At 33.7% G+C, this 22,292-nt stretch overlaps 1 protein-coding gene across 3 annotated transcripts in view; it reads left to right on the top strand.

Annotated features, from left to right (window-relative positions):
• The window catches only part of Samsn1 (SAM domain, SH3 domain and nuclear localization signals 1), a 146,821-nt gene that overhangs the window by 109,473 nt on the left and 15,056 nt on the right, over window positions 1–22,292 (top strand). For 2 of the 3 annotated variants that reach the window (XM_047564799.1, XM_047564798.1), the window contains 4 exons: window positions 10,680–10,751; window positions 14,910–15,059; window positions 18,426–18,555; window positions 20,549–20,700. In XM_047564799.1, coding sequence (XP_047420755.1) covers window positions 10,680–10,751; window positions 14,910–15,059; window positions 18,426–18,555; window positions 20,549–20,700 — 504 coding nt within the window. Of the gene's footprint in view, window positions 1–10,679; window positions 10,752–13,851; window positions 13,882–14,909; window positions 15,060–18,425; window positions 18,556–20,548; window positions 20,701–22,292 lie in introns of all 3 variants that reach the window. The other variant, XM_047564797.1, reaches the window with a different exon arrangement.

Here is a 22,292-nt window from a genome sequence, read left to right as displayed (position 1 = left end):
TTCCACCCATTCTTTTTCTGTTTGGTATAACATACCATATATTTGCCCCACATAAACATGTCTGTTCTTACTAAGAAAAAAACGTTTAAATTCCTCGGCCTGGTGGCAGCGGGTTCTGCCTGAGATGGGAATGTTTATAAGCTTTATGATATTAACTGCAGCACTCAACCTCAGGTGGCATAAAGCATGCAAAAAAGAACTTTCTGTCAGTTTTATTATTTCTAAAAAGGTTCCCCTTGAAGCAGAAGAGTGACCTTGCTCTGCTGAGCTGACATATGCCACTGGATTAATGGTTGAGCTCTGCTGGAGGGAAGCTCACGGAAACATTACAACTCCAGAAGCTGGGCTGGCGGTGACCATTAATCAGGGGGACCAAAATCATGCATCAAACACACTCATTTAAAAGTAGTAAAAATGACTTTAAAAAAAAAACTTTTTGAGAATTAGCTTATTGTTTGTCATTACTTGTGTTCAAGGAGATGGCCGTATGACTAAAATATCCCTTGGGGAGAACTTTAGAAAGGTTACCGTGTACCCAGAGGCCAAGTGAATACAGAAGCATTTAAGACTAATGCATGTTACAAGGAGTTTTTATTCCTGAGAGTCATATGGGAAAGTTTATTGAACGGATTCTATTTTCCCAACTTAATTTTCAAAGCCTGCATTTAACTACGATTTCAAAGTAATGTGTACTACATTTGCCTCTTTATCAATTTGATTTTAAAACCGGGATGACTGGATTCAGTGGTATAAACATGTGACTGATGAACTTACTAGGAAAATTTTCAGGGACCTAAACTTTCAGTCAACATATTCAATCATTAAGTATGTTAAAAAAATCTTAGACTAAAAAACACTCTACATCCTTCTATTATGTTAGCTAAAGAAAAATTTTTAGGATCTTTTTCTTTCTCCAAATATTGTAAGAATAAAGGACTCACATCTGAGATCTTGAAAGATATTATTCAATTTTACTAAGTAGTTAGTAAGTTACTCTTGTTTTACAAACCCTTTGATGCTAAAATTGAATGGACATAATTTCACTTTTATTCTTTTAATAGTTTTAGATTAATGATACTATGCATAATACATATGATATAATTTTGTAATAGATTATACAAATAGAAAAATCAGATACTTATTAAGAAAAGCAGAATAAATTTGATATTTAAGATTTCAGTTAGTGTAGTGAAGCCTGTTGCAATCATCATTACAAAGTTATTCTTCTAAAAAATATTTACCTTTTTTACCATGATCTTTAATAGCATCTTGTATTATTAGCCATATCCTACACAAAATTACTTACCAAAATCATTTATTTTCAGAATTGTTTTTGAAATTGAGCTATAGGAATAAAATAGTTGATAATGGTGTGAACAGTAAAAATATTTAATAATTGTTATAAATAGAAAATTCATAGAACAAAGTTTATTTCTAAATTTCTGAGATTTTTTTTTTGTGTAATTGGAAATTTGAATCACCCATCCTTGGTACCACATTCCCTATATCAAAGTATCTAGAAAATAAAATTAATAATATAAAATTATCTCAGTGAAATTACTTATCTTAGGGTAGAGATGGCAAATGCATGAAACATGTTACCAGTAGTTCCTCTTTCCTTTCCTTGCCACTTTCTCCCAAAACATCCCCCCCAATGTTGTAACCATTGCTTACAGGGTAAAATCATGACCTCTTTAATAACTCTTTGCCTGAAAGTGACCCCAGAGCCATTCTCAACATAGATCTTCATAAGGCTTTTAAATAAACTGTCCATGCTGGTACAAGAATTAAAAACTTCTTGCCACAAAGGCAACACACAGACAACAACAAATTTGAGTGAAATATTGCTATACCAAATAAAAAGACAGTTTTCTAAATAAACAAAATGATAATGTTGACGAGAGACAGTATTTCTTTCTTTCCCTCAAATGTTTGGGAAGGAATTATATCAGGTGTTTGACACATTTTGGCCATGTATTGATCCTTTTTACATATAGTATGTATTCTACCATCTTTTTGTTATTTTACTACAATTTCAGCAATCACCATCTGTGGATTTGGGGGTCTCTAAAAAGTCTCTTAGTCAACAACTACATAATCTCTAAGACTAAATGCTTTTTGAAGATGGCTAAACAAATTCATATTTTATTGAATTTAGCTAGTTTTACTACCCAAATCTGTAATATTATTGTACTATTCTGTAAACTAACTATAAATAATAGGCATATATACAAAATCTCTTTCATGTACTAGGTTATTCATCATTGCTATCTAAATAAGTATTTATAACTTATTAAAATGTAATAAAATTTTAAGTATGACTCATTAAAACTTAAATGGATTTTCAAGTTGACATTTACCATACAGTTCAACTTTTATTATTTTATGTATACATATAATTTGCCAAGCTCCATGCCAAGCTGATCTGTAATAATTTCATTAAACGAGCACATCATCCCTTTGCACTAGGTATTTATTTTGATTTCTCCAGCTTATAGTGAGGAAAATTAAGGCACAGGGTGTTTAAGTAGCCCTTCTTTAGTTGACAAATTAAAGCTCAGATTCAGTATGTGGCATGTTATGATTCCCCATGGTACCAGGCAATTTCAGTCAACCTACTTAAACAGAACATGACACATCTTGCTGATCAGCATGTATACACTAATTTATATTTCTAAGCTGTTGCTCATGTTGTTTTCCTTCCAAGGAATGTTGGTCTTCTTTTCAGTAATTGTCACAGAGATGTGGAGCAAGTATTGCACATTGAAGGGAAGAATGAATGTTGAGAATCAGTACTTGAGGAAAAGAAGTGATGTGATATTACATGATTGGAGAACAAGAATTTGGAGACAAGAGAGCTGAAAGTTGTTGCATTGGTTCAGAAATTAGCTTGTATTTGAGTGAAAGGAATGGGGGGAGAAGTGCTGACAATAGGATTTGGGGAAAGAATTAAGCAGATGTGGAGGCTAGAAGACAGTGTGTTGGGGGGACAGTACATTACATTTTGTATTATGTATTCAAATTTCCCAAAGACTGCAGTAACCAAGTGCAATTTTAACAGCACAAGGTGAAGTGTCCAGAGGTGGGGTCAAAGTAGATCCCTGGGTTAGCAGCACATAAGTGGAGAGATTCCTGTTGACATGCCAAAGGCAGGTGGAGAGTGACTCTGAACTACAGCAGCTAGAAAAATGGATTCTCAAGAGAAAGTCCTGAATCTTTCAAATAAGTGGTGCCACAATGAGAGAATTCCAGGAAGATCAAGAGGGACCATTACAGCACCTGTTAATGGGTTCAGTAGTGAGAGAAAGAGAAGGAATAGAAAGATACAATAAAACATTAGTGTGGGAATGAGTGGTTCAAGTAGAATTTTACAAGAAAAAAAATCTAAACAGTTTAGGGTAGTGTAATCATAATCACATTTTTTGAACCTTTTCATTTCTTTGATATTCTGTGGATTTTTAAAGAATTGGTCATGTCATTTGCCTGAACTTTTGTCACATTAGGCTTTTTACTTGAAAAAAAGATATTTAAAAGGTATCAAAATATTATTTAAAAACTCCTTTCAACTAAAGTATAAAATTATATTCACTGTTTAAAAGGAGAGCACAACTTATGGTCTTGGGATGCAGTGTGAATAATAAGACGTAAATTTTGTGGAGGTATGATTGAGCTTTTTAAACATTTTCTTTACTTATAAAATTTGTTTTGTTACATTAAATAAGCTGATATGAATATCCACTTTTACAGTTTATGGATCATTCTGTCTTGAATTTTTTTTTTCTTTTTAGTTCTAGTCCCCCTCCAACTCCCTACCTTTTGGTAGGTAATTTGTGAGGCACTGTCAGTTTTCAGAAATTATTTCAGTGGCACATCAACTTCCGAAAGTAACCCTTAGCATGGAAATTTTGACCAAACTAAGAAAAAATGCAGTAGAGTCAGAATTCTTCACTTCCTTTGAATATTTTATAGTTGACACAAAGGTACTGAATCAGAGACATCAAATAGACTAGGTTTTGTTCTTAGAATCAAGATCAACATGGAAAATATTTAGGGCAATGATACATGTTTGAGCTTCGGGCTGTCTTTATTCAAGGTTAAAATGTTAATGTTTCACAGTACTGATTGCTTTTTAGCTTGCAGTTCCCTGACATCCCACATGAACATCTTCCACTGGCACCACATGATAGTGTAATTATTTAACACTGAGGCAATTCTAACAGATTATTTTTAGTTAAATTCAATTCACACTCTTCAAAAAATCTTAGCACCTGAGTTAGTTAGAACAATTAAATCCTCGAATGCTTTTGGATAAAGTCTGACAAGCTTACTGAGATTTAGCATTTCATAATAGAATATTCATACAAGGGTGTGCCGAAACAGAATTCTGATCTTCAAGAGTATATTGCTAACCAGCGCTTTCTGGGCAATATTTAGAAGATGTGAGAACTTGTTGGCAGAGTGTGTGTAATTTTTAATTTGCCAGTATATTTCAAAATGCTGCAGATGTCTGACTCACATATGCAAATTTTTTCTTTGAAATATACTGCAAAACTTTCCACCAGTACCTTACCTAATTAGTAAATGATGCCTGAGTTGGAGACCTCACAAACAGTGAATACTTAAGAAAAAATAAAGGCCAGTTCTTCTGGTTAGATTGAAAGCTTACTTCATTTTTCTTGAAAGAGACTCCCTAATTTCCTGTATGTTGGTAAAAGTAGGCTGGTCATTCTTTTAGGAAATCAACTTAGTCCCCTTCTTGCTCTCAAGTTAACTTTGCCACACTTCCCATCCTGCTCAAACAGCAATTACTTTGAAAAAAACACTAGATTGAAGTTCCATAATGGAGTAGCATGGTGGAAAGAAAATCATTGTGGAAAATTTTTAAAAAGACATTTATTTCCAGGTATAGTTCCTGCAACAATTTCCTCATTGAGAAGAATTAAATGGTTTCTAAGAAACTGCCAGTTTCATATCATGAAATGACATTATATAATTATTAAAGCCGTTATGCAAAATTAGAGAAGAGGTGCAACTAATAAAAAAGAATCCTCTTACCTCCCTTTTTATGACTCATTGCATCATGTAGGGGCATATAAACATGAATGTGTTCAAATGTGACACTTGCTCAGGATTATTTTTGTGGAAGCCTAGTAGACTATATGGAAAAAAAAAGGTAATCTGCATCCTGTGATCACGGATAGACTTCAGAAAGGCAATCCCAAAACAGGTTTATGTAAGAAAGTTAGTTGTACCAAAATAAATTTAGATAAAAAACCTTAATTTTCTCCTTCAATGTCTATACTTTCAAAGAACTAAAACAAACAATATTATGACATTTTTATTAATTGGTTCCCTAATTAACTTGTAAGACCATTAATTCTTTATAAATACACACACACATATATATTTATTTTAACCCATCATTTTATCAAGGAAATTTCAAGCATATAAAAAAGTAGACAGTAGTACAGGCTGTGCTATATATACACCAAACAGCTAATCATTAAATAATGGCCGATTGTGTGTTTCTTCTTTATGCCCACACTCTGGTTGCTTCTCACTAGATTTTTTAAAATTACAAATAAAAAATAACAGTACTACCTCAATGCAAATTTTCCTCTGTTTTCTCTGGTATGTTTTTTGTTTTTTTTTATTGTAAACAAATGGGATACATGTTGTTTCTCTGTTTCTACATGGAGTAAAGGCATACTATTTGTGTAATCATAAATTTACATAGGGTAATGTTGTTTGATTCATTCTATTATTTTTTCCCTTCCCCCACTCCTCCCACCCCTCTTTTCCCTCTGTATAGTCCTTCCTCCATTCTTGTCACCCTCCCTAACCCTAACCCTAAACCTAACCCTAACCCTAACACTAACCCCTCCCACCCCCCATTATGTGTCATCATCCACTTATCAGCGAGATCATTCGTCCTTTGGTTTTTTGAGATTGGCTTATCTCACTTAGCATGATATTTCCAATTTCATCCATTTGCCTGCAAATGCCATAATTTTATCATTCTTTATGGCGGAGTAATATTCTATTGTATATATATATCTGGTATGTTTTTAGTACAGAGGTTTATTTGATATGTATAAAAACATGATTCCCAATTGTATTTGGTTGATATAACTCTTAGAGTCTCTTAATTTATACTTTATCTGCCCTTTTTATTTCTTTCTATTAATTAACTGATAAAACCTTGTTATCTGTCATGTAGTTTCTCATTGTCTAAGTATTTTTCTGATTGATTGCATCCTCTTGGTGACATTTAACATGCTCCTCTGTCTCTGTATTACCTATATCTGGTAGTTAGATACAGGAGCTTGGAGCAATTGCTTTCTTTCCTTTCTGTCCCATCCCTTTCCCCAAGAGAATATTTCATTAGTGATGATAGGTGCTTCCCTCACAAAGTACATATTCTGGTTGTCTCTTTAAGTGGCCGTTGATAAGCACTGGCTAGATCCAATATTACATTAGGGATTTGCAAAATGATAATTTTATAGTGTTGACATTCTTAATTGATGAACTTGAATATACACATATACAGAATAATTTTCCGTGATCAATTGTTTAGCTACTCTGAAATGTACTTCACACAGAAAAGATGGATTGTATGTTTCCTTTTATTTATGAGTTTTCAAAATATAGCTGTAACTTATCAAAAAGTAATCATTGCTAATTTTCTTTTCAGTATAAATATGAACCCATGAATTTTGACATGTTAGGTACATTGAAGTTATTATTTTTACTGATAATAAAATTAGCCCATTTTTTGATATAGTTCACCCCAATAAGAATTTTCAGTATGGACCCTGAATTTTTTAGAAAATATATTCTTTTAATGGTATAATAACATGTCCAGAATCAACTTGTGTATTTTCTGTCCTATCCAGTGAATGAGACCTGGTTCCTTTGAAATGTATTTAGGGTCTACTATCTAGACCCTAGCAGTGATACAACACTATCTTTGTATTTATTCCAAATCTTTCTAAGTTGGCAGAGTTAGGAAAAATACATATTTTAAAGAGCAAATATGCCATGAATGCTCACAAATGTTTTCAATTGCCACTTAAGACTGTAGGGTTTTATTTAAGCGTTTGATTTTATATTTGCATTGCTTTTGTCATGCACTGAGATTCTTCATTATGAATGTCATTAACATTATTATTTTCATTGTCACTCAACATGTATGCCTGTATATACCAACACTATTAATAACAATGTTATTACTGAAAACAGATAAAGATTTAGTTTGTCATTAGTTTTTGTCCTGGAGATATATTATATGTGGAGACCTTCAACTTACTGTGTTTTAAAAATCACTTAATCTCTCTTTTTTGAACAATCAATTCAATATATAAACAGGTTCATTCGTTTCATTTTGATTTTGAAATTTTAGGGATTGTTTTACATATTAATTTAATTTGGTTTGTAATAAATGGAATATTTACAAGGCTTTGAAGTTAAATCTGGAAAATAAAATACATATTCAGAGTACTATATTTTCTTTCCTATCCCCTTTGTACTGTTGGTTTTCCCTTATATCTTGAACAAAGAAAATATATATTTTCTTGTAATAGAAAACATATATTTCCACACTAAATAAATGAGACCCTACTCTGTACATTTCTCCTTTTTGCTTTGTTCATTTATGCTTTATAGAGATTATTCCATTGCATTCTTCAAACAAGTGTTTCAATTTTTTACTGCTGCCTACATTCCCATGGTGTTTATTTACTATACATTATTCAGGAAATAGCCCTTTGATGAACTTTGGGGTTTTCAACTTTTTTATAAAAGTTCTAGAATGAATGTGGGTGTGTAAATCAATTCATATCCAATTGTATTTCTGAAATAGACACTTAAAATTTAATTGCTAGCACACAGGGAAAACACATATATTTTTCTAGATATTGCTAAGTTTCTCTTCATAAATGTTGTGCTATTTTACAAATGATTTCTAATTGCATAAGAAACAACTGTGTACAATTTTTCTTTTGGGTAGGGGTGGTGCTGGAGATTGAACCGTGGACCTAGCACAAACTAAGCATACCCTTTAATACTGAGCCAAATTCCCAGGTCCTGTATATATTGACAAAGTGTAAAGATTGAATGTGATCTAATATCAAGATAATCAAATTATCAAAAACATGAATGGTATTTTTAAGTTACCTTTCCTGTTGATAGCTATTTGCTTATATAATAGTTGTCTTGATGGGAGCTTCTGTCACCAGATAATATTTGCTAAATCTAATTTTTTGTGAGTATACAATGCAAAATCATTAATATTCAAACACATTCTCTGCTGGGTGCAGTGGTATATGCCTATAATCCCAATAACTTGGGAGGTTGAAGCAGGAAGATCACAAGTTCAAGGCCAACCTCAGCAACTTAGACCGTCTCAAAATAAAAATTCCAAAAAGGGATGGGGTGTAGCTCAGTGATAGACTACTCTTGAGTTCAATTCCCACTACCATAAAATATAAAAAGAAAAGACCCACATTAAGATTATAGTAGAAGCAGATTTTGCTTTCACATGATTCACATTTCCATAAGACAACTTGACAGTAGAAATGACGAATTTGTTCCTTGGCCATACATCATAGTAGATATTAATATTAACTCCCTTGCATCATAAGCCATAACCTACAGACACATTATGACACCACCTCAAAAAGTCACCAATTTTTAAACCAGAGAATAATGAAAACTTAAAATGTCTTAGGTACTTAGATACATTTCTTAAGAGTCTCTTAGAAAGGACTGATATACTTCCTTGACTTAAATTTGTTGAATTATTAGCATTGAGGTGACTGACAAAACCCAAAGTAATAGTCTTGTGACTTTCTAAAACCACTACTCCTAAATCTGCTTTTCTTTATTGATATAATGGGGGGAGAATTAATTTTAAAAGGTGGTGACTATTGATTACTTAATGGAAGATGATAGTGTAGAAAACGCTGAAGGAGTCTATTCTGTGCCCTCCTGTGCAACAGGACCCATTATCCAGTAGTAGAAATAATTCCATAACTCTCATTAATACTTGATAGGCAGGAGGCAGGTGCAATGTAGGCTACAGAATTGCCATAAACGTGGGCTGCAATAGGCCATAAGATGATTTTAGGCCTATAAAAGAGTAATGGAGTTCCCCATGTTTGGATTGTATGTAAGCAGGAGAATAGCACCCTCAATTTCGCTTCTGTGGTCCCTGAGCAATGACAGATTTCTGGAAATGCCCAGTAGACCAGGCGAAGTGGTTAATGCTTTGGGCAGTCTCTCTAGGTGTAAAGAGTCTTGGTATTTTCCAGTGTGGGTCTCAATTTCAGCCTTCTCTTCCTCTTCTCTCATTACAAGCAAGAAGGGCTGAAGGGCTTGTTCAGCAGGGGTGGCAAGTCAGCGAGAGGTGTTAATTGTGTCTAACACAGCCATCATCCTTGGGGCGGTATTCAGCAGCACAGCTATCAGCTAACCCCTTGTCACATGCCAGGATCTTTTTATTTCAGCTCATTTTAAAAGAAAGCAAGGAGTGGGGAGACATGAGTATCAGAGTGCTTCTAAGGACTAGGAGCCTGAAGCTGACTTAAGCTATGATCTCTAGGAGGACAATACAAGCTTCTACAGATTACTGACTCCCATTATTAATTTTTCATTATACTAGGTTATTTTTTCAGTACCATTGGCTTATTTTTAAAATATAATAAACTTGGAATGAGATAACGTATCTAAGATAAGACATAATCTTGGGAGTTATAGGTATACAAAGATCAGATAACTGCCATCCCAAACAATGCATAAAATAAAGTAGAGATGGAAGGGATATCAATTTTTTGACTCAATGACTAAAAAATTTTGAAAATGTCTTGAAGAGAACCATTTACTCTGTAGTATATCAGGATTATTTGTAATTACCTGCCTAGAATAAGTTGCATAAGAATAAAAATTTAGTTTTGTAAGTGAAAAAGTATCCAAGGGAACAGTCTATTAATAACATATTGAACTTTTTCTTAAAACCAATGAATGAAACTGACCTAGAAGTTTCATTATAGTTCCATGTGAAATGTGGAAAAACTCAGTTTTCATCCCAATCTTAGATGGTACATGCCTTCAATTTATTAATGGGTCTATGTGTATGCATTCTCTTTCTCCACTCAGCAGAGAATTTCAAAATATCAAGATTTAGGAATAGGAAATGGACCTGTTTTCATTTTTTATGAAACATGATCTCTGATGGTGGATATACTCATAAATTTGTTCTTTGTTTTGTCATTTCTATTTATTGGTTGGTTGGTTGGTTGGTTGATACTGCTGCCATTACCTACTAGAAATAGTGTTTAGCTCATCTTAAAGAAGGTTCAATCTAGAATTCACAGATTGTTCAGGTGCAACCCTCAAGAGCAAAAGTAATACTGTAAATTAAAAATAATTTAATAAAGATTTTCTCCAAGGTGCTTAACACTATGACATAAAGCATAGGAAGATATCATATCAACTATAAATATAAAAAGGTTAATAATATTTATAACTTCAATGTCTTTGATATCCCAGGGAAGAGATTTTTATAGCCTATATATGCAAGAGACAGTGCTTATTAAGCTATAATCAAATGTTGTTATAATTTTCAGTAGTGAAAGTCACAACCCCTAAGTGTCCTTGCCTTTTCTTTTCCAATTTTTTAGCGCAGCAGCAGTTTTGGGAATTTTGATCGTTTTCGGAATAATTCTGTATCAAAACCAGACTATTCAACTGAGGTTAGTATTTTATTCTACTTTTATAAATGTCATACACACGCTTTCTAACAATTATGAAGGCAATATTTTTGCAACATAAATCAAGAAAAATAAAAACATTTTAAAATCATAACCTTTTCCATATTTTTGGTATAAATGAACAAACAACGTGATACCTTGTATCATGCTGTGCATTAAAAACTAAGATGGCTAGCAGATGTTCAGGTAGGTGGAACATGAATATAAGAAGATAGTTACAATTCACAGTAACACTGAAAATTCCAAATTTCCTGGGCATTTTCTTCATAATGTGTATATGTGTGTGTGTGTGTGTGTGTGTGTGTGTGTGTGTGTTGTAGTTGTTTTAAAGTAGGAAATGATTACATGGTTATGATTTTGTTAAGGAGAACATACGACTACTCAAATGCACTCTCAGATCCTACTATATGCATGGACATGTCTCATCAGTGACCATTACATACACGTTTGTAAGCCATGCACAACTTTAAGCTTAAGAAATCTTCCCATAAAATTAAATTTACAAAATACTATTTTAATAATACCAATAATATATATTTAATTGAGCACTTGCCACATGGTAAGCATAATAAAAACACTTTTTTTTACCTACAACCTAGGAACTATTATATTTCTATCCTACTGTTGAAGAAATATGCTTGCTTCATTGAGTAAAAGTACTTTTACATTACAGCGTTAGGAAACAACAAAGGCAGAACTCAACCTCTTCTCTGATTCCAAAGCTTGCCATTCTGTTATACTACCTCATGAACTAGGGACAGCCTGTGATGAGTGCTTAAGGAAAAATATAACTAGTAAAGTAATAGAAAGAAGGCATACATGCTGAGAAAATTAAAAATACAGTAACTATCATTTTGCATAACTTTTGCATGTGACTACTAGAATGCTCTGAGTCCTACTGTGTGCATTAAAATGTCTTATCAGTGACCATTACATACATATTTGTAAACCATGAACACTTTTAAGCTTAAAAAGAGACCTTGTAAGATTTTGTTTTCAATTTGCACCTTGTGTAAACCTTTAATTCTCCATAATCATACATAACTATGTTCAAATGTTATTGAATTTGTAATTCTAGACTTAACTTCAAATGTAACTCAGACTCATTCAGATTCATCGACAAATTATAATGGCTGAATAATTGTGAAAGACTTTAGTGCACCTGATGAAATAATTTCCACACTTTTCAGAAGCCCAGCATTCATTCTCCTTCCATTCAGCTAATTCCTACCATCCTCCATGACAGAATTCCCATCAGGCACTCAGGAAGTACAATGGCAATAATGGATGAAAATGCTCACTTTTTTCATGAAGCTTGAAGTCTAGAGGGGGAGACATATTTTTAAAAGGCAGCACAACAACAGAGCTGCAAATAAATACTTTAATAAAAATGTGGCTTAGGCTATGAAGAACAGTGTCAAAAAATGTAAACACTTAAAATATGTGGAAATAATTTCTTTGAAGCTTCTGTAAATAACAGTAGAAAACTGAAAAAAATCTGTAGTACATTTCCTGAGGCTTAGAGAATAAGTTAAAATTAGTTGTAATAAAATATTTTCACATTTATTTTAATTAGTAAAATAATCTTACAGTGAATACAGAGAAAGCATAAGTAGAGAGAAGAAAGAAAAACTCTAACATTTTAAGTGCTTCCAAATTATATTTTATTCAGGGCTTTTGAATTAATCAAAGAATCTTTGCCTTTTTAACCTTGAATGTAGAAATTAATAAAGTGCAATGAGGGCTTAAATTGGCTGTCCATTCATATTTATCATAGGCAATTTGGGTTAAGATATGAAGCAAAACATAATATTGATTAATAATGATGCTAACTATGTGGTTAAACTTTCATATTAAAATAGTCAAGTTCACTAAAGAGAAGTTTCCCATCCTTTTTTTATATTCGGGGAATGACTGACTGTCCACCTATCAGGAATGGTGGGCAGTGCTAAACCAGATGAACATCAAGTTTTGTTTCTTACAAATCTCAGGTATTAAGGGTGGGTAACACAAGTATGTCCTCTGAGGGAGAGAAAATGCTTCACAGTTCAACATAAGGAGTTTCATTTATTTTAAAAATATTGATCACTAGTTTTAAGTATTCTAGATACTCAGAATAAAGAAAAAAGTCTGTGCATCAAATGGACAATTCAGAAAAAAATTAAACAAATATATTATCAAGTAATGTTAAGTCCTTAGGAAAAGAATAAATCTGGTTGAACAAACTGGATATATGAACAAATGGGGAGAGTGACCAATTAGAAAATTTCTCTCCTGTTATGTGGTATGTGAGTAGAAACATGGATGATTTAAAGAAGAGCTATAGTGATCCAGAAGTCAAGCAATAGCAAGTATATAATCGTGGTGATAATCTGATAGAGAAAGCAAGGGGGCTAGGCTGGCAATACTTTACTACACTTATTTTTAAACTTTAGTGTGCATCTGTGTATCAAAATCACTTGAAGAGCTTGTTAAAACACAAATTGTCCCCAAATATGTTGATGCTGCTAGTCCTGGGACCACATTTTGATAACCATTATAATAGTGAACAGGGGAAATCTAAGAAGCAACTAGGAGTAAGTTGGTAAGGTTATTTTGTTTTTCAAATTGATTCTATATAACACAATACATAGCATTTTATAATATATATTAATTACACTATATCACATTTTTTATTTTATTGAATTTTGTGGGCTGTAAACACTTTGTGTTTTATTCTGAGTTGGATGGGAAGTCTTTGCTTTAATAAGCACCAGACAGAAGCCATCAACATAAGAGAATTGATAAGCACAGTATATGAATTGCATGAAGATTTCTGTACTAATAGTTGGAGTCAAATAATTTTTACCATAGCTTGAGAATATGGAAAATGTGCAAGTATACTCACCTGGCAAGGTGAAAAAAAAAATGAACTTCTCAACTGATTTAACTAACTTCAAAACTTCTTAAAAATAGGCATAACAAACCCAATTTCTGTCAAAAGCCAGAGACTATTTTAATGCTCATTCAGCACATAGATGCTACAGCCTTTCTAAACTCTCCAATAAAACTCTCCAATAAAATGTCTCTTTCTACTTCTCAGTCCTCAGCACAGAGCAGAGTCCCAAAAGAGGTTTGTGGATTGATTTTGTTTTTGTTGTTGTTTGTTTGTTTGTTTGTCATTGGGGATTGAATCCAAGAGTGCATAACCACTGAGCTATATTCCCAGTCCTTTACTTTTTATTTAAAGACAGGGTCTCACTGAGTTGCTTAGGATCTTGCTAAGTTGCTAAGGCTGGCTTTGAACTTGGATTCTCCTACCTCAGCCTCCTGAGCTGCTGGGATTACAGATGTGTGCTCCTGTACCCAGCAGATTCTTGATTAGAAACAAGGCCAGTGCAGAGATCATTTAGAGTTAGGAATGAGTTAGATATGAGAAATAGGAACACATGGCCTTTTGCATCTTGCATTTGCAAGACCCAGAAAGGAATCAGGGAGAACAGAATAAGAGAGAATGACAGACAGCAAGTGAGAAGTCAGTTAGAGTCCCACAGGAGCTTTCTGGCAGTGTGGGCTGAGACCCTGATCTCAGCGACAAAGACAGCAAAGACAGTCATAGTTTGGTCTTCATTAGTCAGCAGGGACCAGGAATTTTCCATAGGAAAAAAAAAAAATGTCTCATCTGAATAGACAAAATTACTCAGTATGCCTGGTATTTATTTCTATTTTTTTTTTCATCTCAAAAACAAGAACTAAAATGGTTTTTCAATAAAACTATTCTAAAATAGCCAAAGTTCTCTTAAAACTAATTCAGATGTAGGTGCTGGGGTATAACTAAGAGGTAAAGTGCTTACCTAGTATGTATGAGGCTCTGGGCTCAATCCCCAGCACCACAAAAAAAAAAAAAAAAAAAAATTCAGATGCAAAGGCGAGAACCTTCACCATCAAGTGTTACTTTTTGAGTTTGTAACACAGGTAATCAGGGTAATCAGGTCTGAAAAACTTGAAAAATACGTGTTTTGCCTATACTATTTGATTTTGTGGAGGCTGATGCACAGAATGTATATAAAGTCCATGAATTTGGATTCTTCTAACAAGGTTTTCAAAAGCATGTTCCTCATGTATTTATTGTTTCATTAAAAAAAAAATAATCCGAACTAGGTACCTGAAGGAGAACCCACAACTGAAAGTGCAGAACAAAATAAAACTTCAAGTAATGGAGGCGGTCTGGGAAAAAAAATGAGAGGCATTTCATGGACCATGAAGAAAAAAGTCGGTAAAAAGTATATTAAGGCCCTTTCTGAGGAAAAGGTAAGTGCATCCTGTTAATCATTTCTATCTCTTTTTTCCCAAAGATATTCAACAGGTTCTTTTTCTAGATGTACATAAAGTATTGGTGCTTTATGAAATACTTAAACATGTATTTTATCTCTCACTCATCATGCCCCAAAATTGGGTGGAAGAAAGTATAATTACTCTCATTTTAACAGAAGAAATTGATGTTCATAAAGATCATACATCTGTATACATTGTGAAAAACAATGTTATTTGTGTTGTAGTAAATATCAGTACTTCATTCCTGTTTATTACAAAATAATATTCCATATTATAGATAAACCACACTTTACATATTCATTCATAAGTTGATAGGTAATTGGGTTGTTTCTCCTTTTGGGATCTTATGAATAATGCTGATGTGAACATCTCTGTGCAGTTATACTTGCTGGAATATTTTTGTTTCTCATTAATATATGTAACTATGCCTGATTAATTTGAGAAACTACCAAACTGTATTCCAAAGTAGCTGGATCATTTTTCATTCCAACTAGCAATGTATAAAGGTTTTAATTTCTTTACATTCTTCTCAGCACTTGTTATTGTCTGTTTCTTTTTTTGTTAGTTATCCTAGTAGAGGTGAAGTAGAATCTCATTGTTATTTTAATTTACATTTCTGTTATAATTAATGATGTTGCTCATCTTTCCATTTGCTTATTAACTACATCTATATCTCTTTGGAGAGGTATTCATTTAAATCTTTTGCCCCATTTTAAATTGTATTGTCTTTTTCATTTTCCAGTTTTAAATGGTCTTACATATTCTGGATAAAAGTCCCATTCTAAGTATTTAATTTTTCTTCTTTTGGAACTTAAGATTGAACCCAGGGGCACTTAATCACTAAGTCACATCCCTAACCCTTTTTATATTTTATTTAGAGACAGGGTCTTCCTAAATTCCGTGGGGCCTCACTAAGTTGCTTAGGCTGACTTTGAACTTGCAAACCTCCTGCCTCAGTTTCCCTCCTCTGGGATTACAGGTGCATGCTGCCACACCTGACTTATATTTTTACTTTCTTAATAGTGTTATTTACATGATAAATGTTTATAATTTTGTTGTAGCCCACATGATCTATTCTTTACTTTTGTCACTTTTGCTTCTGGTATAACACCTAAGAAACTATTGTTTAACATAATGTCATAAAGGTTTACTCCTATCTTTTCTTCTAAGAGTTTTATACTTTTAGCTCTTAAATTTTGGAGCATGATCCACTTTGAGTTAATGTTTCTATCTGGTGTATGAAAGGAGTCCAACTTCGTGCATTTGCATATTGAAATACAGTTGCCCCAGCTTCATTTCTTGAAAAAGACTGTTCTTTCCTCATTGTATTGTCATGGTACCCAGTTTAAATCAATTGACTATAAATGTATGGTTAAATGTACAGATCATAAACATATGAGCTTATTTATGGACTCTGAATTCTATTATGTTGGTTTATATGTCTTATGCCCATTCTTTTTTTTTAACCCACTTTTATATGACTGTAGTCCTTAATACTCTATTCACAATTAGTAGTAATCTCTGTGCTGCCAAGTCTAATGATCATTTGTCTTTCTTCTTACTTTACTTTTCAGCTGTATTTGACACAAGTGGTGATATCCTTACATGTGAAGTATTCTCTTTTCTTGGTTTCTTTGGGCATTCTTTTGGTATTTCTTCTTCCTGGCTTTCTTTCTGGGGTTTGCTTCCTTTCTTTCTTAATACCTCACAATGGTGACTAAATGTCAGCATGTATTTTTTGGAGGGGACAAACCATATTCAAACTGTAACATTTTGCCCCTAACTCCAAGGTTCTTGATCTCTTCGCAATGCATAGTCCACTCAATAAAGCAGGGTCCTCCTCCAAGAATCTTACTGGCACTTCTCCATACAGTCTACAGAGTTCTTCATGAACTGGCCGTAATCCACTTCTCTGAACTCATGTATAAATATTAACCTTTCTCTTATGATATTGACCTTCACAATACAAGCTAATTCTAAATTCAATCATATTGTTGTTATTGCTTAGAAAACTATATTTAAAGTTTCTTATAACTTTTATCTTCTTATCATTCACATCAATATTTCAGAGCATGTTACCATTTAGCAGGGTTCTTTGGAGGCTATTTTATCTAAATCAAACAAGCTTCCTAGTTTTAAGCTAATTCCTTCACATCATTATGTTGTACATCCTTCATATTACTTATAATTCTCTGAAAATGTCTGGTGTATTTTGTTTACACATTCTTTCCTAAATTCTTTTTTAAAAAATTTTTACTTGTAGAGGGACACAATACCTTTATTTTATTTTATTTTTAGCCAGTGCTGAGGATTAAATCCATTGCCTCATACATGCTTGGCAAGCACTCTACCACTGAGTCACAATCCCAGCCCTTCCCAATACTCTTTAAACACACATGCATGTATATATCCATAACCTAATGCACTAGAGTGTACTTCATTGGGAAAAGGATGCTGTTAGCCAGTTATCTTATTTATCATGGTATCCCCAGATCCTAGAACAGTACTGTATACCTAGGAGGTCTACTATAAACCTGCACTGAGTGACTGAATGAATAATTAAAGCAATAGATAAAGCCAATACTCAAACTATATGTTCTGAAGTTTTATCAATGTTTAGAAATGTTCAAAAATGGGAATACTAAATTACATTTGGATGAATATTAAGAAATTCATAGGCTTTGTCCAAAGTATCTAAATATGGAAAACATTTGGGATGTTTCGAGGAAATGTAATTTGTTTTGAAATTGTCTGTCTTTCCTAATTTTATGCAAGATTTGCTTTTCACTTGACTAGGTGGCAAGCACGGTATGAGATTTGTAAAGCTCCTTAGATAAGCTTTGCTTTAGAATTGCAAAGTGTGCATGTTTTATTCATATCTAGTGATCTGGAAGGGCGCAAATAACTGACATGAAACAACTGTGCAGGGCTTAAACCTGTAGTATCAGATCTCAAAGGATTAGTAATGGTGGTAAATAGATGAGAAGGAGAACATACAGAAGTAAAAGTACTTTAACAGATAAAGTATACATGTTGATAAATCTAACATTTTTTGATTAAATACTCCAAAATGATATTCATCTTAATTTTTAAAAATTAGCTGTTATAGTTTCAGTTGAATTCCACAAAAAGGAATGTCTCATCTAAGGAATTTTTCTAAGTATTCTCTAAAATGTTTTGCTAGAAATTGAGCTAAAGATTAATGACTCTCATATTTTATGCTGATGTATTCGTAAGTATTTTGTTGCTAAAATATGTCTTGTTTGTTAAATCAATGCACACAGTGAACATCTCCATGGAAATCTGCTCTTAGCACTTAACCTCTGATATGTTTTTCTGAAGGATGCAGAAGATGGAGAGGATGCCCTCCCATGTCGGAATAGTGACCCCATGATTGGGACTCACATAGAGAAAGCTTCCCTCAAAGCCAGTGATTCCATGGATAGTCTCTACAGTGGGCTGAGCTCATCAAGTAAGGCTAATGAATAAGAAGAAGGATCCTTGATGTGAGAACTGGGTTAAATTAATTAAAAACAGCAAATCTGCCCTCTGGGGTTTATTTATCAAATTAACAACAAGGTTCCAGCTATTTGGTTAGAGAAATAGTGAAAAGTAGGATGTCTTGAATCTATGTATTCTTCAAAATGATGCAAAATACAATAGACAGAATTATGCATTGTTTTAAAACTTATTAATGCTTCAGTCAGCAGTCCTCTTGGGAATGTGCCTCAAAAATGTTGTGTTGGATAATTAATTTTGAATCCCTAGAATAAAATGCATGTTGGGGAAAACTAGCATTATCTTGAGTCAAAATGCTTAAAATTATATTAAATATTCAAATAAGTAAAATCTTGTTCTTTCTTTCTCCCTCTCTTTCTCTTTTACCTTAGTTTTCTTTTCCTCTGCAATGTTTTAAAAAGTACAAGACATTTGCATCAATCTGTTTTTTACTTTTTAGCATTAGTGAGTAAAGAGTGAAGCATTATGTAGATACTAAATGGTAGAAATGTCGCCAATTAGGTGACAAAAAGGAATCAGCAAGGGACCAAAGAGGATTTTCTGAGGAGCATTTATATCTTTCTAAGAAGGAAATTAGTCAAGATTCAGTCATATTTCCGGCTACAATATTTAGATGAAACTACTGATAATGTACAGAACCTTTTGACTTTTTTTATGTATAAGCTCGTATAAAATCCTCTAATCTTTTTAGGGTGTTTAAATATCCTTTTCCATTTCTTTTCGAATCAACCGCTTCTATTATTTGAAGATGAATCATGAAGACCAGATGTTTCAAATATCCTGAATTTTATTCTTATTTTCCTATTAGCTATAGAACAGTTATCTTGTGAATAAATCTAATGCAGAAACATTTGAAGGATGTGCTCCTGTGTATGTGTGTGTGTGTGTGTGTGTGTGTGTGTGTGTCTGTATGTGTAATTCAGATTTCATTAGTATCATTTTTGCAGGAAGTTTTAAAATTATAAATTGTGATGCTGAATGTGGGGAGAATTTTATTAACTATAATGTACCATGAAAATTCTGAACCTGGATTCATAGTGGAAGGGAGAGTATGAGGAGCCAGTGGCCCTCCTAAGTGTTACTTTACACAACTTCATTTCTGTGATTAGAGGCAACTCAGCTTTCCTTTACACAAATTTTTATATATACATGGAAATTCTGGAAAGATCTTATTTTATTTCCATAATGCCTGATATTGAAACCTGGGTTGTTCCCTAAAGAGAACAAGGAAAGAACAGCCGGAAGGAAGAAGTAAAGTGACACAGAATGGGGGGCAACGGAAGAAGCAGTTCCACTGGGAAACAGCAAAATGGAATCTGCTTCCACTCTTTTCCCTGAGATTCAAGATCAGAAAGGAAGAGGACCAGAAAACAAGAATTTGGAGCAGTTTCAAAAGCTTAGTTTAGAACAGTTTCAAACCACTTGAGGGTCCCGAGATTGAGACCACTTCCTCTTTCCCTCACACTTGGTCAACAGGCAAAATATCACATTTTATACAGAGATATTGCCTCAAAATGGCTTTTGATACACAATAGGGACTCCAAGGGGGAGTTTTTGCTACAATTTTGATAAGTTACAGGGAACCTGGTAATGTCATGCTTTGACCATTCATGGTCAATAGCATATAAAGATCAAACTGTTGCTATCAATTTATGACTTTGTGTATGAAATGATCAGATTTGTCAAGGTTTAAACCTATCTTTGTTGTTCCTCAGTCAGTGTCCATTGCTTAGCACATCATGTGCTGGATCAGATCATAGAGAACAAAAGGAAAGGGTGTCTGGGTTAGTGATTGAGAGCACCAGATAGGCAGAGAACAGGTCAGAAATAGCTCAGAAGACAGATGTCACAGATGGAGGAGGGCTGGAAGGTAAAACAAGACTGACACACATTGCTTCAGTGGCCAAAAGCCTTTGATGGAGCTGTTGACCTCTGTTTTTTTTCAGGTGGAATAACAAGCTGTTCAGATGGTGCAAGTAACCGGGACAGCTTTCGACTGGATGATGACAGCCCCTACACAGGACCATTCTGTGGCCGTGCCAGAGTGCATACAGATTTCACACCAAGTCCCTATGACACTGATTCCCTCAAAATCAAGGTGGGTTAACATAATATCTGCCTTCTAAATCTTTTGTCAAATTCTTTTTGTATGATCTGTTTCAGGGAGTACAAGAAGTAGAAAGTAGAGATGTAAGTGTGTTCTTCCCAACAGTCAAACTGGGGACTGTGTACAGTGGCAAGAATGTGGGGGAAAAAAAAAACAGATAAGGTGGGATAAGAGGGATCAGATCATGCAGGCTATTAGCATGAGTTGCTGCTAGGTAGATAATACACATTCAGAATCTATGGTGCAGGGAAGGAATTGTCTATATTTTTCTGAAAACTGAAAGCCTTGCAGGTTGCAGGAGATGTCCAGCTCTGCCTGATACTTGGAGTGAAAATAATGAAGACAGAGGGAGAAAAGATAGAAAAATCAAATAAAAGCCCAGTTGAGCAAAGGTCTTAAGAACCAGGTGTGATTGGGCAACTCCAATGTTGCCCAATCAACCAAAAGTTGGTTGTTGTGACTGACTAGAGATCTTTTCCTCCATAATACTCCCTCTTAAATTCCTTCCTCTTAGCCTTATACTGTAAGCATATTGTTGTATAACAAATTACCCCAAACTCATAGACTTCAACAATGCATATGCATTATTATATCATAATGTCTATAGGTCATAAATCTGTGCATGACTCAATTGAGTTCTCTGCTTAATGAGTAAGCTTAGAGAGAGAATAAGAAAAACATTGTCCCCACAGTTATCTCCTTAGTCATTTGTATGAAATGATTTGAAGTTCAAGTTCAAAACTTGGGGAAAGGATGTTTGTAACCTAGAATGCATTTTGAGGGGAGGGCAAAAAAGGGAATGCACACAACATTCTGACTCAGAACTGCTTTCAATTCCCTGCAATGAAATACCAAGCACTACTGTTGGTTCTGGTCTGAGGTGATTTTGTGGCTCTCTTATAGGATATAATGATTCCATAGTTTGAAATTTCTATTGTTTAAGCAAGATGAAATTGAGTCTATTCAGGTGACTTATGAGCTTTCCTGGAATGTACAAGTTTATAAGTTTAAAGGATAATGTTCAAGTTTATAAACATGTAAGTTTATAAGTTCAAAGAATTTAGTAAAGGGTTACCACACACAGGAACTTCCTATATCTTCTGTGCATTTTCTGATCTGCTTGGTGAATAGCTGCTGACTACACTTTAATCCTTATAGTTAAAAGGAAAAGCAAAAAACTAGACTAACAGCTCAGAGGCCCAGATAGGGAGATGATCACAGGTCAGCAAGATTGCATCTTTCAATCACACTAAATTCTACCATTATTAAAAAAATTTGTGTTTTGCACAAATTACAGATTCATAGATCAAAAGGAAAATATGTATTTTAGTAGTAAACTTATGCTATGTTTGTTTAAGATAGATCCTTAAAGGTGGCAAAAATATTAGAATCAATAATATCTCTCTGGGGCAGAAAGTCATGTCTCAAAGGAATAACTATGACTCTTTGGTACTTATTTGCATGGAACTCAATTTTCTTTACAAATATATATCCCCAGGAGATCTTCTATGCTTGTCAATACCTGGCAAACTGTAGACATACATGATCTTAGGTGTGAATAAGCAAAATACCACTTGGTTTGA

Source organism: Sciurus carolinensis, chromosome 9, assembly GCF_902686445.1.
Source record: "Sciurus carolinensis chromosome 9, mSciCar1.2, whole genome shotgun sequence".
NCBI lineage: Eukaryota > Metazoa > Chordata > Mammalia > Rodentia > Sciuridae > Sciurus > Sciurus carolinensis.
The sequence above is the reverse complement of the archived record's forward strand: the minus strand, read 5'-3'. Positions and strand labels throughout refer to the sequence as shown.